Genomic DNA, 24,632 nt, shown 5'->3' with positions numbered 1-24,632 from the left:
AGCTTCCAAGAGGTTGTAATTTGTGTTCACACCTCCACACTTTCTATACATTTTCTCTTGAGATCTGGACAAAGTCTTACTTCTCTCCAGCCAAAGTAATCCAAAAGATCCGCATGATATTCCAAATAACTTAGACAAGAAAACCTGCCCACTGAGCCATCTCGCCCCATCCTCCCGCATCCTTCCTCTAGTGTGTTTAGGTGCAGACTTTACAAATAAAGCACCAGCAAAGCTATGGTAATTTCCCCTGGCATACCCTCTCAGCGACCTTACGTCTTTCCTTGATGTGTCTGATTTAAGTTTTAATGTAATGGAAACTTAAACACAATTTTCCAGCCAGTGCAAGGCACACTCGGATACTCCATGGCTTGTGAAGACCTGACCACGGGGCCCAGCCTCCGGGACCAGCGGGCGGAAGGCCCATCTCCCTGCAGGCTGCAGTGCAGGAGGCGGCCTCCCCTCCGGGCCCACCGCCTGGGCCCGGCTCCTTCCCCCGTGTGCGGATGGGAACCTGAGGCGCCGCGTCGTGAGAGCCGGCACGCACGCACAGGCATGTCCCTGGCACAGCAGACACGCACGCACGCACATGCACATCCCCGGACAGCAGGCACGCACACACGCAGGTTCCCGGCCCGTGAAAAGCAGGGCCCGGGCAGCACTAACCGCTCCGCCGGCCTCAGTGCCTCCTCTCTGTAATTCCACCCCTCTCCAAGGGGCACTGCTTTTCTGACGCTGATCAAACTCCGAGAGCCGTGAAGCAGGGGCGCGATGGCCCTGCAGGGGCCCTCCGTAGCTGCCCTGTCCCTCGACCACCCTTGCCCAGTCACCGCTGAGGTCCACCGACACGGCTTCCCACTTGAGCAACAAACAGCAAACCTCAGGACGTGTGTTCAAGAGCTCCTGCTATTATATTTATCACAAAAACATAACTGATCACACCAAAAGGTTGTTCCAAGTTCTCTTACCCACTGCCACTGAACTAAGAAACGCCCTCTCGCCGGATCTTGAACTTGCCCCAGAGCAGGTGCCCGTAAGGCAGAGGCTCCGGGCAGTGCTGTGGAGCTCCTCCGCTCTGCCGCTGTTTCACAGAAGCCCACGAGCACCACACACTCCAGTACCCACTTACCGCCAAGTCAGGAGGGGGGACGGCCCGGGGGACAGCCCATGGGGCTGGGGATCTCTGACTCGGCTAGAGAAGAATGAAAATGCAGAACAAAACTCTCCTGGTATTTCCCAGCTCCAGAGTCCAAGACATCCTGATTTCTCCATAATAGCCACAAGCTATTTCCATTGCCCATTTAAGGTTGGTAGAGGCGTGTTCACCAAGAGCCAAGCCCCCGCATTAAACGGGCCAGCTTTCTCCAAAGGATCCTGCACACAAATGCACACGCACGTTCTAGCACTGGCCGTCACCAGAATCCAGGCTAAGGAAGACTCGGGAAAGGATGCCCAAAGCTGAGCATGAATTACCAGGAGGATGATTCCAAGAGGTCCCGTTGTGATTCAAAGGGCTGTCCAAAAAAGCAAGCTCACAGAGTTAGCTCATTTTCATAAATAATGTGCTTATTAGCCGTATACCGGTTTTCAGTATTTTTGCCAGTCCCAGTCAAATTATTTATAACTGCTTAAAGCTTAGGTGGCCTCATTTTAAAATGGCCTTTTTTCTGTTCTCCTACTGAAGTACAGCCTGAGATTTGGTTCTTTAACCAAAAATAAAAGTTCTCTGCGGAAATTAATCCTACCTTCATTTGCTAAAATATATAAAGTAAACACTTTAAGTCCACAAAGCATGTAGATCAAAACAGGGGGAAAATTGAGCGGATGAGGCAGAAATACGAAACACTGCATCAAATGAAAATACTAACCAAAGACCCAAAGTTGTGTTTCAGAAATGCCATCGGGAATGCGATGCCGTTATTCAGAAGGTTTTTAAAGCTATTAATGGTTATAATAGTAACTGGCTTTATACTGAAGTGGCATCCTAAAATATTTTGTAAATTTATTTTTTGAACAACCCTAGACATAAAACAAAAGACCGTATTCCCAAGCTACAGTTTCAAAGCCCTCCACAGAATTAGGTTGAGTTATATACTTGAACATAATTTCAAAAGGATCAAACTCAGTACTTAAAAAAAAAAAAAACTAATAATCCACAGATGTTTAAAAGGAAAGAAAAATATCATCTACAGGTATTTTCTTCATAAGGAATTTGGTTAGTGACAGATTTGTGAGAGATCAAATTTTCATTTCATATGAATATAATCTATTTGCATTGGGTTAGAGTTAAAATTTTCATTATCGAATACATCCAAAATGGGAAAACGCCTCTACCTTTCCGAAGCATGGAAGTGAGATGAGCGCGGCGGGCACGAGCTCGAGAGGGCGCCCTCGACCGCCACGGCGAGGTGCAGGGGGATTCTCCTGCCGTCTGCCAGGCCCCTGATTCCCCGGGAAATGGGAGTAAACAAAGAAAAAACAGAGGTCGGCCAATCAACTCAATTTCATATTATCTGACTACTTTCCACAAAAGCACTGCTAAGAATACAAAAGCGCTTAGGAGTACAGGAGCACACGCTGCACTCGTTCAGAAACCAACATGAGTTTTCTGAACCACAAAAACAGGAAGCTGCCAGGAAATCCAATTCCCTTTCGATTTCACCCACGTACCCAGAGCAGACTGCTCCTCCCCGACCACAGTCACTGCTGGATCTGCCTACTCCACAGACGTGACCCTTGGTGCAGTCGAGGCTCTCTTCAGAGAAAATATGTGTCTCCAAGTAAGGAAACGTATCTGTTTATCCTGATACGAATCCCACCCGACACGGCAGTTGGGGATCCGTACAGCAAAACGTTCAAGACGGGATGTGTTTAAATCATTTGTTTTGAATTCCTTAGAACAGAGTTTTTGAACAGATCTTTCAATTTAATAGTGGTTTCTAAATATCCCACCCAATTTTTGCTCTAAATACCATGTTTTTCCCTCCTTGAGGTTTATCTCCGTAGTCCTGGTCTGATGGCCTGAGTTCTAGAAAGGTGGACACTTGCGGAAACGATGCTACTTCGTATATGCTGAGTCAAGTAACATCTGTCATTAGGACACTCCTCTTTTTAAGCGTGGCCACTAAAAGGGTCCAAAACACGTGTGCTGACGACGTTACGTCCCGAGGGGCAGGGCTGGTCTGCAAAGACCGGCAGCCCTCAGGAGCCACCTCCGCGCCCCACGCCCCGTGGCTCACTGGCCCCTGACGCTCCCGTTTTGCTGGAAACATCTACCATTCTCCAGCCTCAGCTTCAGCACATGAGACGGCCCTCATTCCGGGCAGCTGCGGGGGCCAGCGCGGGGCGGCTGGAGGCCGGACGCTCCGCTTAAACCACCACTGAGGCCTTCGGTGCGAGGAGAACCCAAGGTCACCGCTGCCACTGAGATGGGGCTTCTCGACCTCGCTTCACCCTTACCACCCCCGCCCCAACGAGCTTTTGAGGCCATTCCCACCCGAATAGCTCTCCTCCACCCACCGTGAAATTTTAAAACCGCAGCATATCTGTTCACAGAGGGCGGCAAGCCACGGTGCTGTGACTCAACGCTCGCAGGCGGCAAGGCCCCTGGAGAGTGCTCCCACCCAAACTTCTCCCCCCGCCGTCCCTCTGCCCTTTGAAGGAAAAGGCAGCTGCCGAGAAGGGCTCAGGCGCTGTCACAGGCCTCCTGGGTTTGTCCCTGGCACTTCAGGACTGCGGTCAGCGCAAGGGACACTCTACTCTTCCGGTCACACGTGTGGGATCATTTCCGAGAATTCAGCAGAGGGCTGCCGACAGCCCTGGGGCAGCCTCGGTTTTTAAATTCTCTTTTAGGCTGCGTAATTGCAACAGGCGGCCGCACTTCTCTCCCGTCAGCGACGAGCTCTAAGAGGCTGAACAAGCTTCTCCTTTTAACACACGCAGGAGCAGAGCGCCGCGCGAGACGGACGGGGCTGGCCGGGACGGGCGCTCTGCGAGGCTCTGGCCTCCCTCCGTCTACAGCCCCCTCTTTCTGGTCCTAACTATTTTCAATCTTTCTGACTTTTCCTGTTTCATCAGACAGGCTGCCCGCATCTGCCCGCGAGGCCACACGCACACGGGGTCTCACCCTGGACTGGGGGCCCAGTCTCTGTCGGAATGAGGGAAGGGCACGGGCTGCGCGTAGGGCCTGGCCGAGGAGAGCTTCTCCTTGGGAGCATCGTCTCGGAACGCAGGCATGTCGCTGGGGAGAGCTCTGGAAAGAGGAGATTCAAGGTCAAGAATTACCAGTGATAGAGTCACAGTACCGCCAACTTCCCACTTTTTTCTTGACAAAAACAATTAACAAAATTACAAGGAATTACATAAAAATCTGAAATGTCAGATACACTGCACAACTGAGTTCTATCTTTTAAAACTGCCATTTTTCCACCCAAGTAGTAACACAGAAACGGAATTTCACTTCACTATTAAAAGCAAAGAAAAACAGACCAATGGCCTATTAAACTGTGGCCTCATCAAAACTAAACAGGGAAAAGTCCGCACGTAGAAATAGCGCACCAGGGCCTGCTTTCCCGGCTCTGCCCACAGCCCTGCCCCACCTGCGCGGCAGCATGGCGGCAGTGCAGCCAGTGCTCGAGTCGAGCAGGCGAGGGAGAAGCGGGCAGGTAAACTGACGTAGCACCAGACCCTCCCCCTGCCAGGGTGGGAATGGCAGTGCGCTCTCCATCTGTCCTCAACTCAGCAGCGCCCGAGCCCAGCGAGCCTTCCTGGGCCCACCCCGCGGCCGGCGCCCTTGCCCTGTGGCCGGCACCCCTGCCCCACGGCGCCCACCTGCCGCCGGCCGGCAGCTCCCGGTCCTCGTCCGAGCTCATCTCGATGGGAAACATGTCATCCTCCTCGGACGTGTCGAGGCTGTCGTCCCTCTTCAGGTTGTCCAGCTGCGACTTCCTCCTCCTCTTCCTCCTCTTCTTCACTGATGAGCCGCTGGCGGAGGCCTCGAGCGCAGGTGCAGCCAGGCCTGCGGCCCCCTCCAAGCCCCGCAGCCGGTCGGCCGAGCTCCTGCGCAGCTGGCTCTCCATGCGCGCGGCCCCCTCGGACAGGATGGGCGAAGTGGCCAAGTACGTGGGGACCACCTCCTGAGGGCAGAAACAGCTTCAGGGAGAGCCGGGCGCAGCGGGGCCAGGCCAGCCAGGTGTGGTGGGAGTGGGCGGGGCCAGGCCAGCCAGGTGTGGTGGGAGTGGGCGGGGCCAGGCCAGGTGTGGTGGGAGTGGGCGGGGCCGGGCCAGGCCAGGTGTGGGGGCATGGGCAGAGCCGGGCCAGGTACTGGGCATGAGGACACGGGCGGGGCCCTGCCAGGTATGGTGGAAGTGGGCAGGATTGGGCCAGGTGCAGGGGGCAGGGGCAGGACGGGGCCAGGTGCAGGGGGCGCGGGCAGGACCGGGCCCTGCCAGGGCTGGGATGAGCCACCAAGCACAGGCCCCCAGGGAGGCATCAGCCTCCACATCCCTTTTTGTAAACAATCCTGCATTCACGGAACCAAAACAAAGAGGCAACATGCATGTTTCAGCTTCCAAAAGAGGAAAAAATGGGGTTTGCGATTATCCTATTGTGCACTCAGTGGGGACAGGTGTGTGTGAGTGTGGGGAGGGACATCTTTAATAGGCACAGAATACAGACAATGATAATAAAAACCTGCAGCCTGAGCACAGCCGTCCCCCACCGCACACTCAACTGTGTGGGGTCAGGCAACTTGGTGCTGTGATCTAAGATGTTGCCCATCTTAAAAACAAGAGAAAAAATGTTCATCTAATAGTTTGATAATGATTCACCAGCTTTCCTTTAAATTACAGCATCATCTTATCAATATGCAACTCACTGATTAGGAGAGGCTTTGTACCAAGAAAGAAGAACATCAAAAAGGGATGAACAAAAATATGCTGCTGTTCACTTAAGCTGGTATAAAAATCATCAAATATGCTGAAAACTGAGAAACAGCCTCAGCCTAGAAAGGATGTTAGAGACCAGCTCACCCGACGGGACCACTGAGGAAGCAGCAAGGCCCCAGGTCAGGGGTCGGGGGTCGGGGGTCAGGGGCCAAAAGCAAGGCCGCTCGCCAGCAGTCTGACAGACTGCCGCGCCGTGGTGGACAGGCCTCCCCGTGCAGCTCGAGGCCCTGGGCAGAAAAAGGGCTGCCTCCCGCCGCATGGCCGGACGCCGGCCCCACTTCCAGGCAAGCGTCCCCGCGGCTCCCACACGGCCCACGCCACCGCCTCAGCCAGGCGCACTTACCTGGTCGTTATCGGCCTCTTGAACAAAAAACGCTTCCCCGTTGTCGCCGAGCTTCATGTGCAGATCCACAGCCTCCCCGTTGATTTCTATGTCCACCTGGAGGGGACGCGTGTCAGGCCATCAGCGGGCATCTCCGCACGCAGGGGCCCCACGGGGGGGCGTCCACTCACGCCTTCACCCAACGCAGCCCAGCAGCACGCGGGCTGGGGCGCGCAGGCTGACTGCGACTGCCGCTGGAGAGCGCGGCCGCGGGGCCGGAGGGCAGCACCCCGGGGCCAGGCCAGCAGCAGGCCCCAGCCTGGGGGCGCGAGGGGCCCGGCCGGCGCACCGGCGAGGGACACACCCCCACAGCACGTCTGCTTCTGCTGGGGCCAAGACACCCCACGTGGACTCGGCCCCGAGAGCGGGGAGCACCCCAAATTCCAAAGGTGGGTCGTCTCCTCACGTATTCCTCATTTTCAATTTGTGGGGCCATAAAATTTTCCAAAAACGGACACACAGGCGTTTCTGGTCCTCCAGCTCTTCCAGACCCTTGCCCACTCCCGGGGGCCAGCGGGCTGGGGGCTGCGCCAGCTCGGAGAAGGGGCAGGGGCGGCTGTGACTGCTGAGCGTGGCTGGGAAGCGAGGGCCAGTCCGCCTGCCCTCGGCCGGGGCACCCACCCTGGGGTCACACGCAGAGGCCTCACCAGGCAACGCCGAGCGCCAGGACCCGGCCGGCGGAGGGTGCGCGGGTGTCCGGGTGGCCCCGGCCCCGGCTTCTAGCCGCAGCTCCGGGCCGCGCGGCACAGCGACGCGCCAGCCCTGCTGATAGCGCATTCCTGACCCGATGCCCACAGGCAGCAAGTGCGCCGCCGGCCGGCCGGGAGTCTGCTCAACCACATGACTAGCCTGAGCGGAGTGGACAACGGTCACCTGGCGACCGGCCCTCAGGAGGGGCCCAGGGCGACGACCCTCGACGCGGACCCGCCCCGGCCGCGCCCGCGCCCTTACCACTTTCTCTCGGGAGCGCAGCACCCCCATCTTCCCAAAGCGGACGTGGAAGGGGGAGCACTGGAGGCTGCCGTTGGGCTGGCGCACGACGATGACGTCGATGCACCCCGACAGGGTGGCGGGGTTCAGCCCCTTGTACAGCTCCTTCACCGTCACGAACACCTGGCCCGCCAGCTGCCCGACGTAGTTCATGGTGTGCGCCTGCGGCGAGACAGAGCGTCTGGGCCGGTCCGGAGCCCGCCGCGCTATCGGGCACCGCCCGGGCCCGCGTCCCCAACGGGCGCCATGGCCCCTGGCCTCCTGAACCTCCTCCAAACAGCGAGCCCCAACCGCCCCTCGCGCCCAGCCCTCGCGCCCACCCCCTCGAGCCCACCCCCTCAACATCCACCTCCTCAATGTCGACCCCTCAGGCCCACCCCTTTAGCCCACCCCCTCGAGCCCACTCCCTCAGGCCCACCCTCTCAACATCCACCCCCCGAACCCACCTTTGAGCCCACCCTTCGAGCCCACTCCCCCAATATCCACCCCTCGCGCCCACACAAGGCCTGAGCGCAGTAACCCTGAGATCCGCCTTCTTGGAATCCCCACGTGTAGGTACCGGGGCGAACAGTGCCCCAAAATCACACCCACCAGAACCTCAGACTGCAGATGAAATGAGCGGCAACTTCAAGGAGGCCACATGGGGCGACAGCTAGCCACGAGGAAGCAGCCACGGGGGCAGCCACGGGGGAGCTGCCACGGGGGCAGCCAGAAGCCGGGGCCTCGGGGCAGGCCAGGAGCTGCTGGGGCCGCTGACAGGAAGGGCCCCTCCCAAGACCGCAGACACTGAGACTCCAGATTCTGGGCTCCAGGTACAAAGAGAGCCATTCGCTGCTTCCAGTGGCCGGGAGGGGCCAGGTAGCCCTGGACCCGCCGCGTCCCAGCGCACCGCTACGGCGCCCTGCTGCCCGCCGCCTCGACTGCTGGGAGCAGCCCTGCACGTCCTGCAGCTCCGCGCCCCCCACCGTGCCCGAGTCGCAGAAACGGCGTCTTTGACAGGAGGGAAAAGAGAGGGACGGTTTTCAAGCAGCTGCTGCGCCGTCGGCCCAGATGGAGCAGCATCCACTGCTCCGCGCGGCAGGCAGCGGCGTTGCCCTCCAGGGACTCACAGGCCCATCCGGGAGGCAGGGGACGCGTGGGACTGCGACACCGCGTGGCGTGTGCTCGCCGCTAGCTGGGTGCCAAGGGAGGCACGACCAAGGCGCGGGGGGCACGGGGGGCGTGGGGGGCGTGGCCCTGAGGAGAGGCCCTCAGGAAGGAGCCAAGGCCCCGGGGGAGGCGGGGACCCTCCAGGTCGAGGAAGCGCTGTCCTCGCCCGCGGCCACAGGGAGAGGCTGGGCGAGCAAACCACGCCAGGAAGGGCGGGCCTCGCCGCGCAGCAGCGAGCAGCCGTCAGAGACGCAGAACGAGCGCCAGAGCGCGACAGAAACCCTCCAGGAAGAGCGCGGCCACGTCTGGGACAAGAGCGCGCAGGCGAGCACGAGCGGGCGGTGCTGCCCGGCAGGCAGGAGGGGTCGGAGGAGCCTTGGCACCGGCCGGGACAGGCTGCGAGACGCCCTGGTGCGAGCCACCCCATCCCCTCCCCACCCCACCCCCTCCCCGCCCCGCTCCCCCCAGCCTGCTCCCCCCAGCCTGCTCCCCCCCGCCCTGCTACCCTTGCCCCGCTGGCCCCCTGCTCCCCCTGTATTGCTCCCAGCTCTGTGCGTCCACCGCTGGCTGACCACCCACTGCCGCCAGCCCTGGGCCATAACCAAGGACCCCGAGCCCACCACCACACCCTGCTGTGCCCGCTGCAGTCTCACCCCAGATGCCTCAGACTGGCCCACACGTCCACACCTTGACCCAGGACCAGCCAAACGCTCCAGACTCTTCTCGGTCCCTCCAGGCTCTGACTCCCAGCGCCCTGGGCGCTGCTGACCCCCTTGGGCCCCCTCTGCGCCTCGGCCGCACCAGCCCCTCCAGCTGTACCGGCCCCTATGGGTGCTCCGGCCACACCAGCCCCTCAGGGCCAAGCCCAGCCCCTCCCACCTCCAAGCCCTGGCCTGCATGACCTGCACAGCGCCTTCTCCAGCCCCAGGCCCCGCCCTCTGCTGGCCTCCCGGGCCACCCCACCCCCGCTGAGGCCACCACCTACCAGGCCCGCGCACGTGGGTCTGGAATCCCCTGCCCGCGGCGTCTGCGCTGCTGGGGCCCCACGTGGTTCTCAGTCACTCGGTGAAGCCACGTGCTCAAGGCCGAGAATCGAGCCTCGTCCTGGGCTTAGAAGAACAAGCACTCCCGTGCCAGCCTTCCTGTGGCCATGCCAGCCTTCCCGGGGCCGTGCCAGCCTTCCCAGGGCCATGCCAGTCTTCCCGGGGCCATGCCATGCATGGAGACGGAGCAGAGTCCACTGACATGGGGGAGCTGAGGCTCCACGGCTCCTGGCCAGGTAGTGCATACACTGCAGGCATGAGAACGGTCCACTTCATTCTAATTTAGAGCGGACCAGACCAAAAAGCAAACGCAGCCAAGGGGAGAGCTCCCCAAACCTTGAGTGATGCTCCGGAGCACGAGCCCACACTTCCTCCCTGAGCTAGGAAAACCGCGTTCCCTTTGCAAACACTCGGGAGGTGCACAGCGCCCCCCTCTCGAGCGGGGTGAACGCAGGGTGGTCCAGCTTCCGCGTCCCCTGCCCGGCTGACGTGTCAGAGAGAGAGGCGGCCGCTTCCCAGGTCTGCTCAGGCCATGCAAAAAAAAAGGAGGGGGGGGGGTCCTGAAAGAACGCGCAACTTAAAAAGTGATTCCTGGGAAATGGACTTGGCCCAGTGGTTAGGGCGTCCGCCTACCATATGGGAGGTCCGCGGTTCAAACCCCGGGCCTCCTTGACCCGTGTGGAGCTGGCCCATGTGCAGTGCTGATGCGCGCAAGGAGTGCCCTGCCACGCAAGGGTGTCCCCCGCGTAGGGGAGCCCCACGCGCAAAGAGTGCCCCCATAAGGAGAGCCGCCCAGCACGAAAGGAAGTGCAGCCTGCCCAGGAATGGCGCCGCACACACTTCCCGTGCCGCTGACGACAACAGAAGCGGACAAAGAAACAAGACATAGCAAATAGACACAGAGAATAGACAACCGGGGGGGGAAGGATTAAATAAATAAGTAAATCTTTAAAAAAAAAAAGTGATTCCTTATGAGCGATATCGCTTCTGAAGCCGACCCTCCTCCTCAGGGCCAAGCCTGCGTCTCGGCACGCTGCGCTCACCCGGATGAGCACACCTGCTTGCAAGCACACCAGCAGCACCCCTGCACGCCTGCCTGCACACCCACGCCTCACGCCCGGGCTCTCACGAGGGCGCTGCCGGTGGTGGCATGGACGCTGGCAGGAAGCGGCCTCCGGACCTTCTGTCCTCACACGGCTCCCGGAGAAGGACGCCGTCCCCAGCAGGGCCTGCGCGAGCCGGCTCGCCGAGTGCCGCCACTTCCGGCGCGCCGGGCCGAGGCCTGCTGGGACCTCGTTTATTCACGAGGGAAGGTGCTCGCAGAGGCCCCGCGTCTCCGCTGTAACTTCTCATCCGAGAAAGGCTGTAATTCCTAGCGGCCAAGACGGCAATGGCAACGGTTTAAACTAAGCGCTGCTCAGTCACCTTGTCCCCAGGTCAGCGAGCAAAGTCAAGGGGCGAAAATCTCCGCAGGGAGCAGTTCAAGGCCTGGAAACGGGAGGCTGCGGCCTGGGACCCTCCAGGACGCCAGTCACGGGCTGGCCTGCGGTTTTGTTTGGTTTTTCTCCTTTTCCAGATAATAGAAGGTGTCCTGGTAGCTTCAGCTGGACCTTTAGTTTGGGGGCTCTGTGATCTTTAGCTGTTATCATCCATCGAATTTTGAGGCTGGAACCTGTTCCACAACCCTCACACGCCTGCGCGGCGGCTGCTCCACCGGCTCAGGCCGGGGCGCGCCCACCGTCCACACCGGCTCAGGCCGGGACATGTCCACCGTCCTCACCGGCTCAGGCCAGGGCGCGCCCACCATCCACACCGGCTCAGGCCGGGGCGCGCCCACCGTCCACACCAGCTCAGGCCGGGGCGTGCCCAACATCCACACCGGCTCAGGCCAGGGCGCGCCCACCGTCCACACCGGCTCAGGCCGGGGCGCGTCCACTGTCCTCACCGGCTCAGGCCGGGGCGCGCCCAACATCCACACCGGCTCAGGCCAGGGCGCGCCCACCGTCCACACCGGCTCAGGACGGGGCGCGCCCAACGTCCACACCGGCTCAGGCCGGGGCGCGTCCACTGTCCTCACCGGCTCAGGCCGGGGCGCGCCCAACATCCACACCGGCTCAGGCCAGGGCGCGCCCACCGTCCACACCGGCTCAGGCCGGGGCGAGCCCACCATCCACATGAGCTCAGGCCAGGGCGCGCCCACCGTCCACACCGGCTCAGGCCGGGGCGTGTCCACCGTCCTCACCGGCTCAGGCTTGGGCACACCCACCGTCCACACCGGCTCAGGCCGGGACACGCCCACCGTCCACACTGGTAGAGCACGGCATGCGCACGTCATCTTGAGCAGTCCAGGCGTCCACTCCTCAACACGCATGTTCTGAGCAGGTTCGGCTCTGGGGCCATGGCAGTAAACAGAGCTGACGACGCGCGGGCTACGACACACAGCCAAAGCAGCCACCAACAGCGCGGGGGGTGCCGGGCAGAGCAGGGGGTCTCTAAGGGACAGCACCACTAGGATGCATCTGAGCCGAGAGCCGCAGGGTGAGCCGGCCGCTGCGGACAGCGTCCCATGGGCCAAAGGCGCGGGACAGGGAGACACAGAAGGGCCGGCAGCCAGCCCAGCCAAGGGCCTGCAGCTCCCAGACACCAGGGGAGACACGAAGCCGCACCGAGACCGCGCAAGGGACGCGAGAGAGACCCACTGTCCTTCACACCCAGGGAAGCCACCGAGGGGCTCGGCACGGCCGAGAAGCAGCACGGTGTGACTAAAGCACCCAGGTGCTCTACGCAGAAGGGACAGGGTGGGCAGCCGCTGAGGGAAGCTGTGAAGGAACCACCAGGTATGCACAGGAATGCGCCGCGGTGGGATCGAGAAACCAGAGGGGGCTGACAATGGAGTGGATGTAAAGGGGCAAAAAGCAGAGAGCCCGTGGTGCAGCCCAGCACGGTGAACTCCAGCCTGAGGACAAACGCGGCAGAAGCCCCGTCTCCACCTTCTGGTCACTTACCAAGAGGCCAAGCGCCCGCGCTGGAGCAGTCACCGCGTCCAGCCCAGGAGCGGGCAAAGCAGTGCCGGGGGCTTCTCAGCAACAGGGGTCACTGTGGGAGAGGGGACCCCAGCATGCGAGCCCTGCGCCACTGGCCCAAGGGTACAGGCCCACCAGGGGGTAGCCCGAGAAGGATGCAGGTGGCGCGTGCTCCCCGTGGCGCCAAGTGCGGGCAGCTGCCCCCAGGATGCCGCCCGAGGCCCTCGTCCTCCTGAGGAGACACCTCAGCTCAGCCTTCAACAGCTCTGCCGCGCGTCCCCTCCACCGCGACGCGGCCAAACACAACCAGAGCCTGCCCATCGCACAGGGCGTCCACACCGCCAGGCCTAGCAACAACCCGCTTCTCAGAGGGCGTCCACACCGCCAGGCCCTGACAACCCCCTTCTCAGAGGGCGTCCACACCGCCAGGCCCCGACAACCCCCTTCTCAGAAGGCGTCTACACCGTCAGGCCCTAGCAACAACCTGCTTCTCAGAGGGCGTCCACACCGCCAGGCCCCGACAACCCCCTTCTCAGAAGGCGTCTACACCGTCAGGCCCTAGCAACAACCTGCTTCACAGAGGGCATCCACACCGCCAGGCCCTGACAACCCCCTTCTCAGAAGGCGTCCACACCGCCAGGCCTAGCAACAACCCGCTTCACAGAAGGCGTCCACACCGCCAGGCCCCACAACCCCTGGAAAGTTACTCCGAGCAGCGGGAAGGCCGCTGACCGTGTCCGGCTGGTGAGGAGGCCGCAGCCCCGCGCTGCCCACGGCCACGCCGCGAGGACCTCCGCTTGGGTTTCAGCCTTGCTCCTCGGGAGCCCTTCCCCGGGGGAAGCCGGGGGGAAGCCGCGTTCAGCGCCGCTCCCGGCCGCCACGCACACGCGCGTCCAGCTGTGCAGGCCTGGTGGGCCCGGCCCAGCCCCTCGGGAGCAGCCTGACTCTTGCCCCCTTGCCGGCTCCGTCCAGCTGCCTCCACTGTGGGCTCTCCCAGCTCCTCGGACCCCTGCCCGCTGCCTCCTAGCCAAGAATTCAACCACGGGCCTGTCCAGATGGCAGGACCCCTGACCCCTGACCCCTGACCCTCCATGTGGCAGACGCAAGCATCTCCTGTCAAGTGGAAACATACTGTATCAACCAGTACTCACTTCGGAGAAGTGACTACTATTTGGTTAAAAAACGTGTTGAACTTGAGTCGCCTCAGGCCCACGTAGCAAGCAGGGCTCCCTGAAATAACGCTGCAGAAACACTTAAGCCACTGGGTAACGCTGAGGCCCCAAACTTCTGTCCCCGCTGAAGCAGGCAGCTGCAGGAAGAGCAAGTGATTTCCTGAGCTTTAATAAAGGGCCAAGACGGAGCGGCTTCCCACCAGGCACTGGTCTTGCCACTTCGTTTCCAATTTCCCGGTGTCCCTGAGACCCAGGACACTGCAACAGCAGGAGCTATTGTTTGGAAGAAGAAAATACGTAATTACCTCTCATAACAACAGGTAAATGAAGTCTGTAAAGAACAAAACAAAACGCTTAAATTTCCAGCTGAACCGCTTTAGGACAGCAGCTTTTCATCCTCCCATACCAATTACTTTGGAATCTACTGATTTTAATCTCCAAATCTGGCAAGCAATAGCTGCTTCACCTGATTGGATTTCATTTCCCACTTGAAACAGGATTTCACAGCTCCTAGTTCAAAAGATTCTGAAAAACGGAGCCAAGCCTCACAAATATCCTTTGGCAAAGCTGGGAAAGGTGCACTGTGAGCTTTTTTAGTGTGGCGTCTTCCAGCTTGACCTTCTGGAATAATACTGATTTTCTGACGTTATTAGATGCCAGGGGAGCATCGTCTCTCCAGATAATCTTCCCCACGTTAGAAACCATTTCAGCACTTTTAGTGAGTCCCAAATAGGTAAAATACCAAGGAGCATAGAAATGCAAAGGCTTATTTGGACATTAATAATAAACGGCATGTTCACCTTACTGCATCAATTATTAAAACTAAATATGGGCCAAGCCCCCTAATTGCCGTCTCGTTCTGCTCAGTCATCACACAAGCAGGTGAAAGGGATTTTAAGTTCTTCCAGCTCGCTCAGCCAGTTCACTCCTGTGATGTGCCAGGCAGCACATTATCTTGGAAATCACGGCTTCCCCGTTTTAATACTGGGGAAATAAAACGAGGGCATAGGAGGCAGCACCTATCTCCACAAGTCAAAATCAACACAAAACCACCTCGACAACAAACTCCCGTGACATCCGTCTTTAACTCTTACTGGTCTTGGCTTTTTTCTTTCTCTACCCCCTCCTTCTTTCTAAGGACCACGCAGCTACCTGAGCCCTACAATTACAACGCCACCTCTGTGCCCTTGGTCTTGACAACGGAGCCTCCCTGTCCAGGGCAGATGCTTGTGGACGTGAGCTGTAATTTGTCATGTGGCTGAACAGACGTCTGTCCATCCAGCTTGTCTGCTCTCCCTGGGCCGGGGAGCAGGGCCCGCTCGTGTCTGGGCGCCCAGCCCGTGGCATTGTTACCTGGCACATCACAGGGGCCCAGGCAGTGCCTGCTCTCATACATAGCCAGGTTTTCCCTACTCTTCAACATCTGCCAGGAGTAGTGATTGTCTTCCAAAATTAAAAAAAAAGGCGTGTTGCCCTAGAGCACTTTTCACTGATACTGTGGAGACAGAGAAGGCACAAGCCAAGCTGCCCTGTCCCGCTCCGATAACATTAAAGCAAATGTAGAGGAGGGCAAGACGGCCAGGGAGCCAGGAGCTCCTGGGCCAGCTCCCGCTAAGGGCAGTAGGCAAACACCAAGAGCATCTACAGCACCTGTCAGGGCCCCAGGAGGCCAGAAGAGCATCCTGCACCATCCTTGAAGGAGTGGAAGGAGACTGCCCGTCTGCAGAGAAGACTCATGAGTAGAGTGCTCCATGCCACAGAGGCCGGTGCCCATGCTCCACGGGAGGCACAAGCCGCCTCGGGAGCTGTTCCATGGCTGGAATCAAACGCTCCATTTCCCAAAAACGGGGAGGAAGAGGTGGCTGGACACCAACTTCAACTACTGATGAGTACACTCGGCGGGCTAAAGTATGATCCTGAGAACAGCTGAAGTTTGAACCTGTTCAAGTCAGAAAGAGGCCAGGAGCGCCATCTTAACTCCACCCCGGGCAGGAAGGGAAGCGGGGAGGACTGAAAACCCAGTGAAGAGAGGGACCGGCTTCTTTCACCCAGATCGGCCTGCGGCCCTAGCCCAGGCTCCAGCCCCACCCCCCGCGGGGAGGAGGCTGGGGGCCCTGCACCAGCCTCTCCTGACTGAAGAGTCAGCCACCTGGGGCTCCATCCCCGCGCCCCAATACGACAGGAGAGGAGCTGTGTCTCCTGGGCCTCTCTGGGCACCTGCAGGCGCTTTGGGCCACGCAGACTGAACAGTGGGACACCAGGAGCTCCGTCCCCACCCACGAGTAGGTTAGGAGGGGCTGGGTCTCCTCAGCCTCTCCAGGCAACGGCGGGCACTTTCAGCCTGCACGGCCTGGATTGGGGGCACCTGTGGATTCACCCCCAACCCCCAAAAGGAGAGGAAGGGTCCAGTGTCTCCTCAGCCTCTCCAGGCAACGGCGGGCACTTTCGGCCTAAAGGAACTGAACTGTTGGGCAGTGGTGGTTCCGTCCCCACCCCTCAATGGGCAGGCGTAGCTGGCCCCATGGACTGGACTGTTGGGCAGTCCAGAAGGGCCATTCCCACCCTGGCAGGGAGGGGGTCTGGTGCTACGTCAGTTTACCTGGTAATGCGGTCATCTTGGACCCACACCTGTAAATCCGCCCCCACCCCAGGCAGGGGAGGAAGGGGAGTGAAGCTTCATCAGTCTCTCTAGGAATCTATCGTCAGTCTTGTCCTGCACAACCTAGATTATTCTACACAGCTGTGGCTCTGTCCCTGACAGAGGAGAAAGTTGGGAGAAGCTTCATCAGTCCCTGGGGCAGTGAGGGCAGCTTGAGCCTCCACAGCTTACAGCACCAATTACATCCTTGGCTCCTACTGCACGACCAGCAAGGGAGATAGATCAGGAAGCCCTAAACTAAAGAGAAAAACTGCACCCAGAAAAAATACTCTAGGAAGCCAGATGCCAAGACACCAACAAAAAATTACAACCCACACCAAGAAACAGGAAGCTATGGCCCAGTTAAAGGAACAAGATAGGCCTACAGATGACATAAAGGGGTTAAGACAACTAATTACAGAGGTTCAAACAAATCTCCTTAATAAATTCAATGAGATGGCTAAAGAGATTGATATTAAGAAGACACTGGGTGAGCACAAAGAAGATGAAAGCATACATAGAAAAAGAGCAGAACTTAAAGGAATGAAAGATATAATAAATGAAATTTAAAATACCCTGCAGGCATATAACAACAGATTTGAGGAGGCAGAAGGATTGGTGAGCGAAGAAACGGCCTCCAAAAGTGAACATACAAAAGAACAGATGAAGAAAGAATGGAAAAAATTGAAGAGGGTCTCAGAGAACTAAGTGATAGCAAGAGATGTGCAAACATTTATCAAGTCCCAGAAGGAAAAGAGAAGGGAAAAGGGGCAGAAGGAATATTTGAAGAAATAATGGTAGAAAATTTCCCAACCCTGTTGAGGGACACAGATATTCGTGTACAAGAAGCATAATGTAGTCCCATCTGAATAAATCTGAAAAGAAAAAATTCAAGACACATACTAATTTAGAATGTCAAATCCCAAAGACAAAGAGAGAATTCTGAAAGCAGCAAGAGAAAAACAGACTGAGTGCCAATTTCTCATCAGAAACCATGGAGGCAAGAAGGCAATGGTATGATATATTTAAAATACTGCAAGAGAAAAACTGCCAACCAAGAATTTTAAATCCAGCAAGATTATCTTAAGTCAAAACTGAGGGAGAGTTTAGAATATTCACAGATAAACAGAAACTGAGAGAGTTTATAACAAAAAAAAAAACACCCAGCTTTGCAGGAAATACTAAAGGAAGTGTTACAGTCTGAAAACACACAGACACTGGCTGAATGTACAAGAAAATATGAGCCATTTCTGTGCTGTCTGCAAGAGACTCACCTTAAACCCAAGGATACCAAGAGATTGAAAGTGAAAGGTTGGAAAAAGATATTCCACACATGCAGTAACCATAAAAAAAGCTGGAAGAGCTATGCTTATGTCAGATGAAATACATTTTAAAAGCAAAACTGTTATTAGAGACAAGGAAGGACATTATCTATTAATAAAATCTGTAATAAGAAATAACAATCATAAATGTACATGCATCTAACCAGGATGCCCAGCTTACACGATGGAAACACTGATAAAACTGAAGGGAGAAACAGACATCTTTGCAATAATAGTTGGAGATTTCAATACACCACTATCAGCACTGGAGAGAACATATGGGCAGAGGATCAATAAAGAAACAGAGAGCTTGAATATGATAAATGGACAAAACCTAATAGGCATATACAGAGCACTGCACCCCAAAACAGCAGGATATGTATTCTTTTCGTGGGTCAAAGAAGAAATTTCAAAGAAATCAGTATATATCTCAAGATAAATGAAAATGAGAACACAACATATCACAACTTATGGGATGCAGGAAAGGCAGTGCAGAGAGGGAAATTTAAAGCCCCAATGCTTCCTTTAAAAACCAGGAAGAGTTAAAATCAATGACCTAACTACACCAGTGAAGGAACTAGAAAAAGAACAGCAAACTAACCCCAAAGCAAGTCGGAGGAATGAAATAAAGGTCAGAACAGAAATAAATGAAATTGAGGGGAAAAAAATAGAATTAACAAAACCAAAAGTTAATTCATTGAGATTAACAAAATCAACAACACTTAGGTAGAAAAACAAAGAAAAAACAAGAGAAGAGGCAAATAAATGAAATAAAAAATGAAAACGGGGACATTACTACTGACTCCACAGAAAAAGAGATCATAAGAGGATACTATGAACTGTATTCCAAAAAACTAGACAGTGTAGATGAAATGGAAAAATTCTAGGCATATACAAACTTACACTGAACCTAGAAGAAAGAGAAGACCTCAGCAAACCAATTATAAGTAAAGAGTTTGAAACAGACATCAAACAGTTCCCCAAAATGCGAAGTCCAGGACCACATGGTTTCACAGGTGAGTTCTACCAAACAATCAAAGAAGATTTAATACCAATCTTACTCAAGCTCTTCCCAAAAACTGAACAAGGAATGCTACCAAACTCATTCTATGAAGTGAATATCACCCTAATACCAAAGCCAGATAAAGATATTACAAAAAAAGAAAATTACAGACCCATTTCATGCAAAAATCCTCAATAAAATACTTGCTAATCAAATCCAACAACACATTAAAATAATTATTTATCACGATCAAGTGGGTTTTATACCTGGCATGCAAGGGCAGTTTAACTCAAGAAAATCAATCAGTGTAATACACCACATTTATAAATCAAAGAAGAAAAATTACATGATTTTATTTATTGATGCATTTGACAAAATACAACATCCCTTCTTAATACTACAAAAGATATGAATTGAAGGAAACTTTCTCAACATGATAAAGGCCATATATGAAAAACCCATAGCTAAGATGGTACTCAATGGTAATACACTGAAAGTTTTCCCATTGAGATCAGGAATAAGACAAGGATTCCCACTGTCACCACTGTTGTTCAATAGAGTGCTAGAGGTTCTAGCTAGAGCAATCAGGCAAGAAAAAGAAATAAAAGGCTCCAAATCGGAAAGGAAGAAGGAAAACTTCTGCTATTTGCAGATGATATGATCCTATATCTATAAAGTCCCAAAAATGTACACCAAAGCTGTTAGAGCTAATAAACAATTTTGGTAGTGTCTGGATACAAGAAAAAATTAGTAGTGTTTCTATACAATCGTAATGCACAATCTGAGGAGGAAGTCAGGAAAAAAATTCCATTTATATAATAGCAACTCAATGAATGAAATATTTAGGAATAAATTTAACCAAGGATGTAAAGCCCTTGTATTCAGAAAACTACAACACATTTTTAAAAGAAACCAAAAGTGACCTAAGTAATTAGAAGGACATCCCATGCTCATAGATTGGAAGACAAATATTAAGATGTCAATTCTACCCAAATTGATATAGATTCAATGCAATCCCAATAAAAATTCCACCAACATTTATTAAATGAATGGAAAACACAATTATCAAATTTATTTGGAAGAGTAAGGAGTCCCCAGATAGCCGGAAACATCTTAAAAAGGAAAAACGAAGTTGAAGGACTCTTACTTCCAGACTTTGAATCATATTATCTAGCTACAGTGGTAAAAACAGCATGGTACTGTCATAAAGACAGACACATAGACCAATAGAATCAAATAAATGGTTCAGAAACAGACCCTCACATCTGTGGTCAAGTGATTTTTGACAAGCCTGTCAAACCACCCATCTGGGCAGAATAGTCTATTCAACAAATGGTGCTGGAAGAACTGGATATCCATAGCCCAAAGAAAGATGGAGGACCCCTATCTCACACCCTTTACAAAAATTAACTCAAAATGGATCAAAGACCTAAATATAAAAGCAAGAACCAGAAAGGTCCTAGAAGAAAATGTAAGAAAACATCTTCAAGACCTGGAAGCAGGGTGGTGCATTCTTAAACCTTAAGAAAGCATGAGCAACAGAAGAAAGTGTAGATAAATGAGACTTCCTCAAACGTAAGACACATTTGTGATTTAAAGGAGCCATCAAGAAGGTGAAAAGGCAGCCCACTCAATGGGAGAAAATATTTGGAAACCATGTATCTGATAAGGGTTTGATTTCCATTCTATATAAAGAGATCATACAACTCAACAATAAAAGAGCAAGCAATCCAATTTTTAAAATCGGCAAAAGATTTAAAAAGATATTCCTCCAAACAGGAAATGCAAATGGCCAAAAAGCACAAGGAAAAAGTTCTATATCACTAGCTATTAGGGAAATGCAGATCAAAATGACAATAATATATCATCTCACACTGTACAGAATTGCCATTATTAAAAAAACAGAAAATAAGTGCTGAAGAGGATGTGGAGAAATAGAAACACCCCTTCACTGTCAGTGGGACTATAAAATGGTACGGCCTCTCGCAGTTTGGCAGTTCCTCAGGAAGCTAAATATACAAGTACTATATGACCCAGCAATTCCTTTACTAGGGATATACCCAGAATAATTAAAAGCTGTGACACAAACAGACATCTGCACATTGAAGTTCACAGAGGCATTATCCACAACTGCCAAAAGAAATAAACAACCCAAGTGTCTATCAAGCAATGAATGGATAAACAAAATGTGGCACACACATACGATGGCATACTATGCTGCAGTAAGAAGAAATGAAATTGGGACACATGACAACATGGATGAATCTTGAAGAAATTATGCTAAGTAAAGTAAGCCAGAAAAAAGGACAAATATTTCATGGTCTCATTAACATGAACTAAATATGAGGAATAAATGCATGGAGTTAAAACCTAGAGTATAGGTTATTAGGAGATAAAAGGAGGGCTGAGAAGAACTACTGATGTTTAATATATGGAGTTTTAATTAACTTGACTGTAAATCTGTGGAAATGGAAAGAGTTGATAGTAACACATTATAGTGAGTAGCAGCTAGTATATAAATGGGATTGTGGCTGAAAAGAATAGTCTAGGGACATAAATGTCAAATGAAAGAAAGCTAGAGAATAATCTAGGGACTGGATAACACAGTGAACCCAGAGGTGGATGAGAATTGTGGTTGATGGCGCAGATGCAGGAGTGTCCTTCTGTGAGCTAGTGCAAATGTACACCACTATTGCAGGGTTGTGGGAATGTGGAGAAGCATGGGGAAATATACAACTGGGGTGACCTATGGACTATGGTTAACAGCAATACTGTAATATTCACACACCAATGCCAAAGATGTACTATGCTGATAATGCGGGTGGGGGGGTATGGAAAAAGTGTGCCAAATGTACACTATGGACCATGGCTGGTGGTAATAGTCTGATGATACTGTTCCATAATCTGTTACAGGTATTCTATCACAGTGTGGTATGTTGGTGAAGGGGTGTTGTAGGGAAATTCTACACATGTGCATGATTGTTTTGTAAATTCACAACCTCTATAATAAAAATATATTTTAAAAAATAATAGAGTGAGTTGGGGAAAAATACACCAAATGTATGATATGAACAATAGTTATTAGTAACATTTTGATGATGCTCTTGCATAGTTTGTAAAAAATGTTTCACAACAATGCAAGGTGTTAGTGAAGAGGTGATATATGGGACCCCTGTATGAGGTTATGTATGTTTACTTTGTAAGTTTACAACTTTTACTATACTCTTATTGTTTATGTGTGTTCATGTATGAATAATATGCTTCAACAAAAAATACATATTAAAAGAAAAAGTAAGACAAGAAGGCAGTGAGCTGAAATACTTAAAAGCACTGAAAGAAAACAACTGCCAACCAAGAATTTTATATCCAGCAAGTGTTTCTTTCATAAATGAGGGAGAAATTAAGACATTCTCAGATAAATAAAAGCTGAGGGAATTCATCACCGCTAGACCTGCCCTACAAGCAATGCTGAAGGGAGTTCTTCAGACTAAAGGAGAGGACACTTGGCTTAAAGGAATAAAGACCAGCAGTAAAGGTTACCATTTTGGTCATTATAAATGCCAGTATTTTTTAGTGTATTTTTTAGTATGTACTTCCTACATATGCTAAAATGTAAATGGATAAAAAATAATAATAAACCTAAGATTCTGGGCATACAATGTACAAAGATAGCATTTGTGACAAGGACAAAAAAAGGTTGGGGAACAGAGGGGTGTAGGAATGGGGTACGCACGTGCTATTGACGTCAAGATGGCATCAAGTCAAATATGATGGTTATATATTTAGAATGTTAAATTTTAATCCCATGGTAATCATAAAGGAAATATATGAAAAATATATCAAGATAGAAATGCGAAGGGACTCAGCATGATACAATACAAAAAATCAAATAAATAGGAAAGTGACTTTAACAGAATAATTAAAGGACAAAAAAAGGTATAAATATAAAATAAAAATATAAAACATACCATGCAAGTAACAACCAAAAGAGAGTTGGGATAGCTTTACTAATATGAGATACCCTAAAACAGATTTTAACTCAAACTGTTACAAGGAACAAAGACGGTCATTATATATTGAAAAAAGGGTCAACTCAGAAGAAAGATGGAACAATTATAGATCCATATGTACCTAACAGCAGAGACAGACCCAACAGAGAAACTGACAGTCCTACATTAATAGGAGGAGACTTTATTACACCACTTTCAGTACGGATAGAACATCTAGGAAGAGGAAACACAAGACTTGAAGGGTGCTCTAGACCAGCCAGGCTAACTGGGACATACAGAGCCCTTCACCCACCAGCAGCAGACACACGCCCTTCACGAGCACCCGGAGAGACCACCTCTCAGGTCACAAAACAAGTCTCAATAAATTCAGATATACTGAAATCACACACTGTAACTTCAACAACAAGGGAATGAAGCTAGAAGTCAATAATGGGGAGAAATGGAAAATTCACAAACATGTAGAAATTAAACAGTGTACTTTTAAACAGCCAACAGGTTAAAGAGGAAATCACAAGGGAAAATTAGGAAATATCTTGAGGTGAACAAAATGAAAATACAACACACCAAAATGTACGGGATCCAGCAAAGACAGTGTTCTGAGGGAAAATTGCAGCTCTAAATGTTTACATTAAAAAGGAATGATTTCGAATCAGAGACCTAACTTCAAAACTGGAGGGCCTAGAAAAAGAAGAACAAACCAAACCCAAAGAAAGCAGAAGGAAGAAAATAACAAAGATTAGAGTGGAGATAAAGGACACAGAGTACAAAAAAAAAACAAAGATGATCAAAAAACCAGAAGTTGGTTCTTTGAAATCATCAATAAAATTGGCAAACCTTTAACTAAACTGACAAAGAAAAAGAGAGAGGACACAATTAACTAAAACCAGAAATGACAGGGGGCATTCCTGCTGACCCCACTGAAATAAAAGGTCCTATAAGAGGATACAGTGAACACTGTAGAACAGCAAACTGGAGAGCCGAGAGGAACTGGACAAATTCCTAGAAATGCAAAAAACTACCTACACCGACTCAAGAAATAGAAGACATTGACAGACCAATACTACTGAAGAGCTGGAATCTGCACTCAAAACCTCCCAGCAAAGAAAGTCCAGGACCAAACATCTTCACAGGGGAATTCACCAAACATGACAAGAGGAATCGACACCAATCCTGCTCAAACTCTTCCAAAAAACTGAGACGAGGGAACACTACGTAATTCATTCTAAGGGCAACATCACTTATACCAAAGCCAGGTAACAACACAGAAAGACAAAAAAAATTACACACCAGTATCTCTTCTGACTATAGATGCAAAATCCTCAACAAAATACGAGCAAACAGAATTATACGCCGTGATCAAGGGGGACTTACCCCTGGTATGCAAGTGGCTCGACACAAGAAAATCAGTTAATGCAATACCCCACATTAACAGAATGAAGGGAAAACCACACGGTCCTCTCAACCGACACAGAAAAGCACTTGACAAAATCCTCCTCGATAAAAACACATCAAAAGCAGGAACAGAAGGAACTTCCTCAACATGACGAAGGGCACGTAGGAAAAGCCCACGGCCGGGCTCCTGCTCACCAGTGAGAGCCGGAACGCTTGCCCTCTGAGACGGGGACAAGACGAGGGCACCCTGCCACCACCGCTGTTCAACACTGTGCTCGAAGTTCTTCCCAGAATAGGCAAGAGAAAGAAACGAAGGGCATCCCAACTGGAAAGGAACGAGTGAAACTTCCCTGTTTGCAGAAGACACTGTCCTATAAAAAACCCTCGCCAGTCCACAGCCAAGCTCCTAGAGCTCTAAAGGAGTCCAGCAGAGTGGGGGACACCACACCCAAAAATCAGTCGTGTTTCCACACAGTAGTCATAACAACCAGAAGAAGAAATCGAGAAAAAAGTACAGAATCAAATACCCAGGGATGACTCTAACCAAGAATGGAAAGGACTTGTAT

The 24,632-nt window shown here is 52.3% G+C and overlaps 1 protein-coding gene across 9 annotated transcripts in view; it reads right to left on the bottom strand.

The window, feature by feature from the left end:
* The window catches only part of LPIN1 (lipin 1), a 140,882-nt gene that overhangs the window by 45,536 nt on the left and 70,714 nt on the right, over nucleotides 1-24,632 (bottom strand). For all 9 annotated transcript variants that reach the window (XR_011647448.1, XR_011647449.1, XR_011647450.1 and 6 more), the window contains 5 exons: nucleotides 7,276-7,476; nucleotides 6,286-6,381; nucleotides 4,828-5,132; nucleotides 4,124-4,249; nucleotides 2,332-2,439 (listed from right to left, as the gene is read on the bottom strand). Coding sequence is in view for 6 of the 9 variants with exons in the window: in XM_058287863.2 (XP_058143846.1) it covers nucleotides 2,332-2,439; nucleotides 4,124-4,249; nucleotides 4,828-5,132; nucleotides 6,286-6,381; nucleotides 7,276-7,476 (836 nt within the window). In the remaining 3 variants the exon portion in view is untranslated. The remainder of the gene's footprint in view (nucleotides 1-2,331; nucleotides 2,440-4,123; nucleotides 4,250-4,827; nucleotides 5,133-6,285; nucleotides 6,382-7,275; nucleotides 7,477-24,632) is intronic.

Source organism: Dasypus novemcinctus, chromosome 25 (assembly GCF_030445035.2).
Source record: "Dasypus novemcinctus isolate mDasNov1 chromosome 25, mDasNov1.1.hap2, whole genome shotgun sequence".
Lineage (NCBI taxonomy): Eukaryota > Metazoa > Chordata > Mammalia > Cingulata > Dasypodidae > Dasypus > Dasypus novemcinctus.
The sequence above is the reverse complement of the archived record's forward strand: the minus strand, read 5'-3'. Positions and strand labels throughout refer to the sequence as shown.